This window comes from Macrobrachium nipponense, chromosome 22 (genome assembly GCF_015104395.2).
Source record: "Macrobrachium nipponense isolate FS-2020 chromosome 22, ASM1510439v2, whole genome shotgun sequence".
NCBI classification, from domain to species: Eukaryota; Metazoa; Arthropoda; class Malacostraca; order Decapoda; family Palaemonidae; genus Macrobrachium; species Macrobrachium nipponense.
In genome coordinates, this window is record NC_087213.1 from 67,336,345 (window position 1) to 67,349,307 (window position 12,963).

General features: G+C 40.8%; 1 protein-coding gene across 1 annotated transcript in view; it reads right to left on the reverse strand.

Annotated features, from left to right (window-relative positions):
* LOC135198772 (syntaxin-8-like) overlaps window positions 1–11,008 on the reverse strand; it is a 37,376-nt gene extending 26,368 nt beyond the window's left edge. Inside the window, exons 1-2 of the mRNA XM_064226690.1 lie at window positions 10,719–11,008; window positions 4,487–4,619 (exon numbers count right to left, since the gene is read on the reverse strand). Coding sequence (XP_064082760.1) covers window positions 4,487–4,619; window positions 10,719–10,738 — 153 coding nt within the window. The 5' untranslated portion in view covers window positions 10,739–11,008. The remainder of the gene's footprint in view (window positions 1–4,486; window positions 4,620–10,718) is intronic.
* Window positions 11,009–12,963: the final 1,955 nt, after the last annotated feature.

Genomic DNA, 12,963 nt, shown 5'->3' on the forward strand with positions numbered 1-12,963 from the left:
CTAAGTTAGCCTAACAACAAACTCCCATATACCAAAGGCTAAAGGAAGGGACGACTGTACTCGGCAGCCGACCCTACAACCATAAACATACAAATATTAAAAAACTCACCTACCCTTTTCTATGGGAAAGGATGAGTGCTACCTCCTGCCCCCAAAATAGTGTCTGCGGCGACGTATGGTCCGAGAGAGTAACAGCTTTCATAGGTCGTTCTCACCTCCGTAGGTAGTGAGAGGCGAACACTGAGTTACTCCTCCAAAAAGTAGCACTTAAAATGTCTTTAAGAGCCATGTTTTTCTGAAAGGCTATTGAGGTCGAAATAGCCCTTACTTCGTGCGTGTTAACTTTAAGTATCTTCAAGTCACTGTCTTTGCAAGAAGCGTGCGCCTCTTTAATGGTGTTTCTTAAAAAGAATGCCAGTGCATTCTTGGACATGGCATGTTTGGTCTCTTGACCGAACACCATAAGTTCTCTGCAGCACCTCGGCAATCCTTCGTTCTACGAATATACTCTCTAAGAGCCCTAACAGGACACAGGACTCTTTCTGGCTCTTGACCAATGATCTCTGCCATACCCTTGATCTCGAATGTTCTAGGCCACGGATTGGAAGGGTTTTCGTTTTTGGCCAGAAACGACATATTCAAAGAGCAGACTGCATTATGCCCTTTGAAACCGACGTGTTTGCTGATAGCCTGTATTTCGCTAACTCTCTTCGCCGTCGCCAGAAGCAGTTAGGAATACAGTTTTCTTCATCAAAATCTCGTAGAGACGAAGATGAAAGAGGTTCAAAACGATTTGACATCAAATATTTTAGGACCACATCCAGGTTCCACGAAGGTAGCTTCGGTAGTGGTACCTTGGTCGTCTCGAAAGATCTCAATAGATCATGGAGATCCTTATTGTTAGCGAGGTCAAGACCTCTATGGCGAAAGACTACAGATAGAACGCTTCTGTAGCCTTTAATAGTGACACTGCCAACTTTAGATCTTGTTTCAGATAAAGCAAGAAGTCGGCGATCTGGCTCACAGAGGTAGTGGTAGAGGAAACTCCTTTTCTCTTACACCAACTTCTAAAGGCTGCCCACTTCGATTGGTAAACCGCGATTGATGATGGTCTCCTGCGGTGGCGATAGCTTTAGCCACTGATTTCGAAAAACCTCTCGCTCTGGCCAACTTTTGGATAGTCTGAACGCAGTCAGACTCAGAGCGGAGAGGTTTTTGTGGTACCTCTCGAAGTGGGGCTGTTTGAGTAGATCTCTCCTTAACGGAAGAGATCTCGGATAATCCACTAGGTAGAACATCACCTCTGTGAACCAGATCGCTGCGGGCCAAAAGGGGGCGATTAAGGTCAACCTCGTCCCCTCCGATGCTGCAAATTTTTCTCATCACCTCCCCCAGGATCTTGAAGGGGGGAAAAGCGTAGAGATCCAGGCCCGTCCAATCCCATAGAAGGGCGTCTACTGCTACTGCTCCCGGATCGAGAACCGGGGAGCAATACAGAGGAAGTCTCGCCGTCCTTGATGTTGCGAAGATGTCCACTAAGGGACATCCCCAAAGACCCCACAGTTCCTGGCATACTTCTTGATTGAGAGTCCACTCTGTCGGCAATAACTGTCCTTGTCGACTGAGGAGATCTGCCCGGACGTTCTCGACTCCGGCAATGAATCTTGTCAATATTGTGACTTCTCTCTCCTTCGCCAAAGCAGGATCTCTTTTGCTAGAGAAAACAGGGAGCGAGAGTGTGTTCCTCCTTGTTTCTTCAAGTATGCCAGGGCTGTGGTGTTGTCCGAGTTGATCTGAACCACACGACGGGAGACTTTGTTCTGGAAGAACTGGAGCGCTAATTGAACCGCTGCCAGCTCTTGAAGTTGATATGCCAGGTTACCTGTTCCCCTCTCCAGGTACCTGACACTTCCTCCCCCCCTAGAGTTGCTCCCCACCCCGTGGATGACGCGTCGGAGAACAACACTAGGGTCGGGGTTCTGAAGCTTGAGGGATACGCCCTCTGACAGCTTCCACGGATCGAGCCACCATCTTAGATGGTTCTTCACCTCTTCCGAGATGTTTAACTTCATGTCGAAGTTGTCCTTTTCTGTCCAGCTGTCCGACAGAAAGAACTGAAGAGGTCGGAGGTGTAGCCTCCCCAGGGAAACAAACTTCTCCAGCGAGGAAATGGTCCCAGCAGACTCATCCATTCCCTCACCGAGCATGAATCCCTCCCCTAGAAAGGCTGACACTTTTTTCTATGCCTTGTTGCTGAACGTTCCTGGGACGGAAAAGCCGAAAAGCCACTGAATCCATCTGAATCCCCAGATACACGATGGACTGTGTTGGGGTCAGATGTGACTTCTCGAAGTTCACCAGAAGTCCTAGGGACGCAGCTAAAGACAGAGTCGTTTCCATTCAAAATCCTTTCCAGGCAACCGTGGGGTTCCTGGCGAGTGAGGCTCGTTATTGAAAGCCAGTCGTCTAGATTAGAGCGATATTCTTCTTGAATGTTGGAAAGATGGAGCCACCTCGCCACGTTCTTCATTAAGATGGTGAAGATAAAAGGGGCCGTACTCAGTCCGAAACAAAGAGCCCTGAATTGAAAGACCTTCCCTTTCAATACGAACCGAAGGTACTTCATCGATTGGGGATGTATCGGGACGTGAAAGTAGGCGTCCTGGAGGTCGAGTGATACCATCCAATCTCCAGGTCTTAAGGCCCCCAGAACTGACTGAGGTGTCTCCATCTTGAACCTCTGCTTCTCTATAAAGAGGTTTAGACGACTTACATCCAAGACGGGCCGCCACCCTCCCGATTGTTTCGGTACAAGAAACAATCTGTTGTAAAATCCTGGCGTTGCCAGGTCTAAAACCTGTTCCACTGCTCTTTTCTCGAGCATCTGCTCGAGCAGGTCGAAAAGAATCTTTCGCTTTGTTAGCGGATACGATGGGGACAAGTCCCTGGGAGTGGAAGTCAACGGGGGCGGCTTTATGAAAGGGATCTTGTAACCCTTCTCTATGACGTCGAGAGACCAGGTGTCTGCCTCTCTTACTCTCCAGGCTTCTGCAAACAACTGCAGCCTGGCTTCTACCGGTGACTGAAGGCACGATCTCTCACTTCTTACCCCTAGACTTGGAAGGGGCTCTACCTCTAGGAAGGCTTCTTCCTCGAGGAGACGATCTAGCGGAAGTCCCTCCACGAAAGGGCTTCTGCTTTCTAAACTGTTGCGTTCCAGACGACGTTGAAGGGCCAGCCGGACGTCTCGAAGACTGAGCCAACAGGTCTTGTGTGGCTTTCTCCTGCAGACTCACTGCCAGATCCTTCACCATAGCTTGGGGGAAGAGATGACTCGAGAAGGGAGCATACAAAAGTTCTGTCCTCTGAGCGGGAGAGACAGACTTAGCCGCGAAGTTGCAATAAAGCGACCTTTTCTTAAGAACCCCTGCTGAAAAATGAGAGGCTAACTCCTCTGAGCCATCCCTGACGGCCTTGTCCATGCATGACAATACACTGGACAGCTCCCCCAAGCTGATCGAGTCTGGCTTACGAGATTGGTTGTCTAAGGCTCCAAGACACCAGTCAAGAGGATACTCAAGCAATATGAAAAGTTTTCCAAAATCCTGAGGCGGAGGTGTGTAAACAGGTGTTTACGACACCGGCGACAGAAGAAATCTGATAGAAAATGGGAATGGTTCCTGATACCCGCCTCCCAGCGGCGGGAATGGGTACTAACCACCCTAACTCCCACTACGTGTGTTGTAAGTTTTAGAAATTCTGTCGGACTTCAGAGAATACAGCTATATATATATCTGACAGGTAAGTTTCATGAACAAAAGGAGGTTTTAAGCATTTTTATAGGGATTCCAACTAGTCACGGGGGGGGGGGGGGGGGTGGGGGGGGGGGGGGGGGGGGTGTCTGGCATGGATCCCCAGCGAATACGGGGGGACCACTGTACATGTATCAACCAGAGTAAGTGTAAAAGGTTACCGATTAACCTCTGGGAGCCTATGATAATCCAATTAAACCTTTAGTAGTTAACATCACTTCAGAAACTTGTATGGTGCTTCCACAGAAATGCAGTGGGTGATAGTTAACAATTACTTAAACATGCATATATGGTAAACCCTTAAAAAAATAATTCTAGTAAAGCATAAGCAAAGAGTGTACTTATATTCTTTTCAGTGTAAATATGGAAAATACTATTCCTTAAAGAATACAAATCACGAACTCTAAAACAGTACTTAGAGCTTCTAAAATAATGCAATATACAATGCAGGCAAACATCATCTTGAACTTTATACTACATCCACAGGCAGGCTTGAGATTTGGCACCCCCCCTCCCCCAACAGTATTTATTCTACATAGTATTCAACAATCACTTATGCAGTACAGTACACAAAACAAAAATCAGAAGCGTTAAGCAAAGGGCAATGGTACCTCCACAACTATAAAGATGAAAAATATCTTTATACAGCATCATTTGCAGTATTAACTGCTCACCTGTGGGATGCTGTTTCTGAGACGATTAGTAAGTAGAGCATGCTCTGCGGTTCCAACATTAGTCTGCCATCTTTTAACAAGTGTTTCTCTTACTTCACGTACTTCCTGTTCAATCCTTTCATAGTCAACGAGCCTGGATATACATTAGTAGCAATAGATTTACTCAAGATATGAAACATAAATTATGGGAAATGTAATGTATTATATTGAAATGCATGATTCTTCAAGAGAAATTATTTTAACACTACAGAACCACAATTAACTCTATCAAGAGGAGTACTTGCTATTTCATAACATAAATATAGTTTTTAAGTCTCCAGGGATACAAACCACCACACCTCTGAACAGTAAACAATAACACGCACAAGCAATGCTTATCTTTCTGGTATACTGCACGATCATTCAAAACAATACAGTAAAAGGAATTTTGCTCTCACAAAGGAAAATGTTACATAAACATGTCAAACAAAATGCACAAAACAGAATAACTTCAAACAACTGCTATGTTTAGTCAGAGGTAACTCTTACTCAATAATCAGTACTAATAATCTATGACACTCAACTTGGTAAGTCCCTGACCATTAGATGGAATGGAAATAGATTTATGGCATAAAAATTATAGTAGTATACATTAGCTATTCCTATTTCTATATAACCTTTTTATTTGCCATTGGCAATCATTATTTTACCTTCAATTTCCATTTCTTGGAAATTCTGTAAGACACAGACATGTAGGAACGTAAGTTAAACGGGACATGACTCAGAGTTGTGTCCTTAAACTGCTTGTGCATTAGTGCACAAGTAATCTGAAATCACAATTTTTCAAATTAACTTGTATATTTCCCAGGTAAAAAAACCACCAGACCCTTTAATGTAGAAGTATTCCTCATTGTAAGCTGGAATCAGTCATTGAAACCAAGTAGCGAAGCAATAAATTGGTGGTGGATGTGTGACTGCGTGGAACCCTCCACTCACCTGTTATCACCAAGTTCTTTGGCATAGAGACTACAAGGCATTTGAGTTGGGTTCTGGTTTTTATAACAATGAAAAATACAAATTGCTTTAAAAATGTGTGATTTGTCTCTACTAGAGTACAAACCATCAATTTTTGTGTAGGAAGCTCACTCCTTAGGTAGGAAAATAGTTTCTCAACTGACTGGCTGCTGAAAATGAAGTAACTCCTATAACTTCCTATACAATATAGCATAGGGATGTCAGGGATATATAATCAATAAGGCCTTTCACCTGGGTGGGGAGTAACTGAAATCTCCCTTTATGAAAACTTCAAAAGACCAAGTGCTGCCCTAAAGATAAGGTAGCACTCGTCAGAAGGCAATTTTATCTGATGAGTTAAAATAAAATGCTATTTTGTCCAAGAGAAATTTGGAGACAACTCCACCAGTAAGGCAGCCACAACGATTTAAGGAGATGGGACAAAATGAATTGAAAGTTGTCTTTTTCCACCAGATACTTACCCTCATTACCTGTAAACTGAAAAGTTCTCTGAATGGCTAGTTGTGGGTCCTGTATACTTGAGTGCCTCCTGAGGCCAGAGAGAAAGGTTGCTCTGAACACCACCTTCTTGTTCCTACCAGTATTACACAGAAGACCAATGATACTGACCTAAGAGGTCAGGTTCTCATAGATAGTGACACAAAGCTTGTACTGGCCACAAAAGCACCTCATCTGGCTCCCAACTAACAAAGTCTCTGAGAGAAGGGCTCAAGAGCCTCGAGTCTTTTTTGTCAGAAACTGATGGTGTTCTGAGTTTGCCAAACTCTCAAGAACTATATCAAGGGGATTCCCAAGCTTTAAGAGAGACAGAACAGATACAAAAAGTCTTTTAACTTGTCAACATACTACTGCAAGGCTAAGACTAGTAGAAAAAGGGCTCTTTGATACCTAAGTTAAGCAGGGGAGAGTCACACCCTGCCAAAGCTAACAAGGTGGGAAAGACTCATCAAAACTCCTATCAGCATGGACAATTCTACTGAGGGGGGAGGGGTCTATATGTTTCTGTTAGAAGACCTGGGTCAAGGCAGGGCAAAAGGTTTCATTAAAATGACTGAGAAATGCCTATCTCAAAAAGGTGGACAAGTCAGTCAACGTATAAGGCCTCATCTACAATACTGTTTGAGGAAAGTCCACTCCCTGTTACTTGGTACTTGAGGATATTTTAATACATGGTTAAAAGAGAAGAGTGGGCCATGAGAATCTCTTCTTGAGCTAGCAGATTACGATACTATTCAGCATGGGGCCAATGAGGAACTAAAATGGTTATCTGAGACTCAAAGTGATAAACACTGCAAATCAGACCAACAGGAGGAAAGACAAAGATATCCAGATGTCCCAGTGGGCTACTTGAAAGGGTTTTCCGATGCAGCCCAAGGTCTGGAACTTCATAAGCCTTTCCTCATCCAAGAAATTGGGGACAACTTGCATCCAATTGCCCCTGGCAGTTGAGCTGGTCTGCCAAAGCATTCTTTCTATCTGAAATGTACCTGGATGAAAGGAAACTGGCCAATCAAGCATCAGCTTCACTGTCCAACAAGTGAAGGGAAACTTTATCCTCTAGTTTGTAGATGTACGAGGTCCATTCAAAAAGTATCCGACCTTGGTTCATAAAAGGACAAATAATTCACCAATCAGCAAATTAATTTTGTGGGAGTTGACAGCACTCTTACTGCGCATGCCTGTAAATTTTAAAAGCTCTAGTGTGTGGCGGTACCCGCCTGTGAGGGATAGAGGGCTGACGTCCAGCACAAGCTCGTCGGATTATCGTCCTTACACAACATGTCGGAGCGCATTGAGCAGCGCTACTGCATTAAGTTCTGCTAAAAGCTTGGTGATACACAAGTGCAAACTATCCAGAAGATTCAGCAAGCCTTTGGCGATGAAGCCATGGGAATAACACAGATAAAGGAGTGGTATAATCGCTTCAAGCAAGGACAAACCTCAGTTGAGAGCAAGCCACGGTCAGGCAGGCCATCCACCAGCAGAAACGAAGAATTCGTTGAAAATGTTCGTCGAATAGTGGAGGACGACCGTCGTATAACCATCAACGAAATTACTCAAGAAGTAGGAATAAGCAGAGGATCAGTTCATACAATTTTAAAGGAAGATTTGGCCATGCAAGATGCTGTACGACGAAAACGACCGGAAATGGGGGCGGCGCGAAACTGGCAACTGCACCATGACAATGCACCTACTCATTCTGCCCACTTGATCCAAGCTTATCAGGCCAAACACAACACTCCACTTGTTTGGCATCCTCCCTACTCTCCAGACATGGCACCTTCCCTAAACTGAAAACAACCCTGAAAGGGAAGCATTTTGAGTTGAGAGAGGAAATTATGAGAAAAACGACAGCAGAGCTTTACAGCATCCCAATGTCAACATTCCAGAGATGTTACCAGCAGTGGCAGCACCGGTGGGAAAAGTGTGTGCACTCCCAAGGGGAGTACTTTGAAGGTGATTGAATAAAAAAATTTCAAATGTGCAATTTTTTTTCTTTATAGACCAAGGTCGGATACTTTTTGAATGGACCTCGTAAACCAGTACTGGTCATCATCAATCAAAACTATGGAGTGACCCATCACATAATCCAGGACTGCTTGAAGGGCTAGGCAGCATTGCTCATATTTACATGATGCTGATGTGCATAAAAGGCTTATCCTCCATCCACATGCCTGAGTCAGACAGACCACTCAGGTGAGCATCCCATCCTTCCTGGAGGGAGGAAGGAGGTTCATAGTAACTGCTGCAAAGAGGTCATTGTTGTCCGGTCACTAAGCAAGGTCCTCCCTTACTTCCCTTCTCAACTGCATGAGCTGGGAGAGAAGGTCACTTGAGGCTGACCAATTCCACTTTGGTTGCCACTGAAGCAAGTACAGTAGGAGGTGCCTGTGCAAAACAAGCTTTTCCTTTGATGACAGGTGACCAAGGACGTCCTGCCAAAGCCATGCTGGTTGTTCCTGTCACAACATGGAATGCACTGAAACCTTCCTGAGTTAGCCAAAGTTCAGTGCAAAAGAAAGACCCAAACAAAACCACCTTCAAGTGTGAATCATTCTTGCCAACAAGCAATGCACCACTTTGATCATTATCAAGTTCAACTCAACATACTTAATTCTTTCTCTGGGTAATGCCTCCTTTACTATTGACTTTCCTTGAAGACTTACATGAGACTCACATTTTGAAAGAAAAAATGAGATCCCCTTTAGTAAGATGGACTAGACATAATGTTAACTTCTTTTCTAAGTTGAAGACAAGTGCACAATGTGTAAGTACAAAAATAATCAGAACTATTCCTTTCTAAATCCCTTCTAGCTAGGGTGCTACTACAAACCCTCCATCCATGAAGCTTTCAGATATCCAGCTTTAGTAGAAATCAGTGACAACAACAAAGGCTATTTCAGTAGTTCCATAAATATCTAAGAAGCAAGATATGAGGCAACTTGTCATCTTCAGATTGCAAGAGTGTCTCCATGAAAGTGATAGACACTTCCAGCACCAAACCAACTAATTTAGCACTCATGTCTTGGATTTTGTTCATAAGGCTACAGATAATTCAGTGTTATTCCCACAGGGATAGTCTGGCAGTAAGGAACTGGAATGTGGCTTTGGACATGATGTCAGCTTTAAAGCTCCAAAAGAAAACCTCAACCAAAGTAGTGCAGTCATAAAACACAGCACTGAAAACATCCACTATGTTAAAAATTCTGGCAAATCCTAGTCAGAAGCTGCAAAGAAAGTGAGGGATGCCATGAGAAATTGTACAATTTACTGACTATTTATCAACCACCTGACAACGACCAAAGAAAAAGGAGGAACTCGCAAAAGAATAATAGTGTCTCACCATGGGTGATATTTGACTAACTAGCCAAATATTCTCTCAGCTAATGAAGGGGATCTTCTTGAAAACTTTGAACAAAGCACGAGGAAGGCATTAAGCCGCAAATTCATCCCTATAAATTGGCAGCCCAATTTCCATTCCAGGTTCAAATTAAATCTTCACCATAGGACCCTACCCACTTGACATCCATGCCTGGCTCTGCCAAGGCCAATGAAATAGTAGAACACTTCATGGAAAACATACCATAATTAACTAAAAAATTAACTAATATACTGATTAAGATTAGTAGAAATAAAAAAGAAAAACTGATAATCAAAAAAAAAAAAGTACTAACATAGTATTGGCAAAGATAACCTTTGTTTTATGTTTACGTAGCTGTCAAAAATGTATTACACAGAAAAGAATTCTTAAAACTTAATGGTAATAAGTCATGATTAAGGCAAAACAGAAAGGGGAAAAACCAAAATTTCTTAAAACAATCTATCTCAACAAGATAGTAAATCTCATCGCAAGATCAATAACCCAGAAACTTTGAGAATTAACTGCAAAATTATGTGGAATTTGATGTCAAGAAGAAAAACTATCAAGACAACAAAATCATCAGTAAGGATTTAAACTACAAAATAGCCTATAATATCAAAATAAAATGCCATCTTCATATTTATCTTTAGGATATCAACCAAAGTGTGGAAAGTACCAGTGAAAGTGGAGGGTTTCCATCTTAGGGCACAAGTTCACTTACCCTTTATAACAAATAATTAAGGAGTCTGGATTATGGAACTGATCTAGCTACTGTGATTAACAAATATCTCATTACAATATTGTAAAGCCATATTTGTACCCATGATAGGTTGGGTGATGTCTATTACAAACATACTGCTCTTGATACAGTTCTGGATAGGGAGTTACTACTAGATTAGGCTTCCGTGATAATAAGGAGTACTGTTCCTTGTTATCCTCTAATGAAGATACCTATCTTGAACATAAAGCATTCCTAGCATTATTTCTCCAAATTATTCTCTTGTATCTTGAGTGTAACCTAGGCCTGGCTCCACTTTATTAATTACAAAGATAGATACTGTCAACATGTAGCTTATTCGAGACCATACCTAGGCTATTAGTGCCACGGCCTCATTGCTGGTTATCCCCTTAAAAGCCTAGCTTAAACAAAAGACCCCCTAGTCTAACAGTTAGGTATACAATGAAGGTCAGAAATGCATCAAACATGAAAGCTAACCAATCATAAAAATAAAAAATTGGTTTTAGTCTAGGTTAGGCCTACCTAGTAGTAGCTATTAAAATTTCGGTCCAAAGGCTACTAGGATCAGGCAGAAGAAGCCTAATTCTCTATTTATGAGTGTTCAGAAAATACCTTACCACTTGTCTATAGATTTCATCTGATACGGAGGGGACTTCCTTGAAGACTTAGAGTATCGTATCCTAGGACAATCAGAAGTAGCCCTAGAAGTGGCTTTAAGTTTCGGTGATTACAATAATGCTGTTACTTTGAAAGCCTTCTTTGTGATTTTATACAGGATTATCCACAACTAAGGTTCTTCAGGTCTTGAAAGTCTCAAACACAAGTCCTTCTACTTATCAACCGAGCAATGTTATCCTCCCGAACGGGGGTGTTTGTTGTGATTACAGTTCATGTCATCGTTTTGTTTACTGATACGGAGTTCACTCATATGATTTCGACCAATAGAAAACGAGTATTCAGCAATTTATTTTAAGGTATACTTGTGTGCTGTAAAATATTTAACACTGCTTACATTGGAACATCTACTGTTTAACACTGATGTATCGTTCCACTAACGTTCATAATTATAATAGCAGTAAAAGCTTACAATGTTTGAAGTACTGAACTTACATGAGTTATCAAAAGTATTCCATCGCCATATTTCTACACTAATCGGGTTATATATTTTTTTATACGATTAGTAAATACAAAACATCATTTTCCTCATATGCCACGTTTACACATCTTTCTGTATGAGGCGATTCGTCATCATTTATAAATTCATCATGTTTGTTTGGCTTTACTCTTCATTTCATTCTAAGGTCAAAGCTGGACCACGCCATTCGGCAAATTTCCATTACAGTCATTCCATCGACCCAGAATTTCATTCACTTTTTCCTGTGAAATATTCTCTTTAAAATTTTAAAGAGAATATTTCGCAGGGAAGAAGATGCGGTATTCACCCCTTCTACCTCCATTGAGTTGGAATAATGACATAAAAAAAATTAAGAAACAGGTTCAAGCACCGGGACCATGAGGTCATTCAGCACTTAGTTGAAAAAAAAAATTTGTTAGGAGAGTATAGAAAGTAAGGACGAAGAAAGAGAATATAAAAAAGAGATGCAGCATAGGGATGCTGCACTGAACCTTAAGTAATGCAGTGCAGTGACGATAGTGACGACACTCCCCTACAGGGAGGGACCTTCACTGAGTGCCTTCTTTATTTATTCAGTTTCTGCTTGACTGTCCTGTCCCCCCTCTTACGGATCTTTTAATGACCTCTTCTGTCATGCAAATGTTCTTTAAATAATGTTTTCTTCCTCCACTAGAACATTCCTATTATCTGCCACCTACCATTTTTCCTACCCTCACAAGCGTTACTTGCTGATTCTATGACTCCTTCAGTTTAACACACTCTTCATATAGTACTCCCACATTTGACTTCATTCTGAATCATCAACTCCTCTCACTCCCTTCTAATCAGATTCACTAGTCTTTAATTACATTTACTGCCACAGTTTTAGACCGTTCTCTCCAACTTAGACTTTTATTAAATCATAACCTTTGTTTCCAGAAAATAAAGTTCAGAAGTGCCTCCAGCTACTCTCTGCTGATCAATGCCTCCTAACAAACTTCTTTCCTTGTCATTTTCTCTTTTCCACCGATAATTAAGATTACTTACCTTGGAAACCATACATTTCCAGTAATCATGCTCCTTTCCATACACCATACACATTTCCATGGGACTCTCTGTGGTCTCATTCACTCAAGGAACTCTATACCTACCTATAACACTGAGAAAAAATTGTAATAGTGAATGGAATGGGAAACAATTTTAATGAAAAGATGATTCATGGAACGTCTGAATCTCAGCCTGATGGGATTTTCAGATCATGAAAGGGTGGTTGTGCTTAGTGTTTTAAATGTGAAAGCAGATGACCAATATATATATATATATATATAATATATATATATAGATATATATATATATATATAAATATATATATATATATATATATATATATATATATATATATATATATATATATAGTATATTATATATATATATATATATATATATATTATATGATATATGTATATATATATATATATATATAATGATATATATATATATATATATATATATATATATATGTATATATATATATATATATATATAATATATATATATATAGTATATATCTCTAATATATATAGTATATATATATATATATATATATATATATATATATATATATATATATATATATATATATATATAAAAGTCATATCACATTACCGTGATTCATATACATACATCGAGCTACAAATGTCCTTTAATATATGAAAATATATTAATTCCGAGGTAGAACGAATTAGATA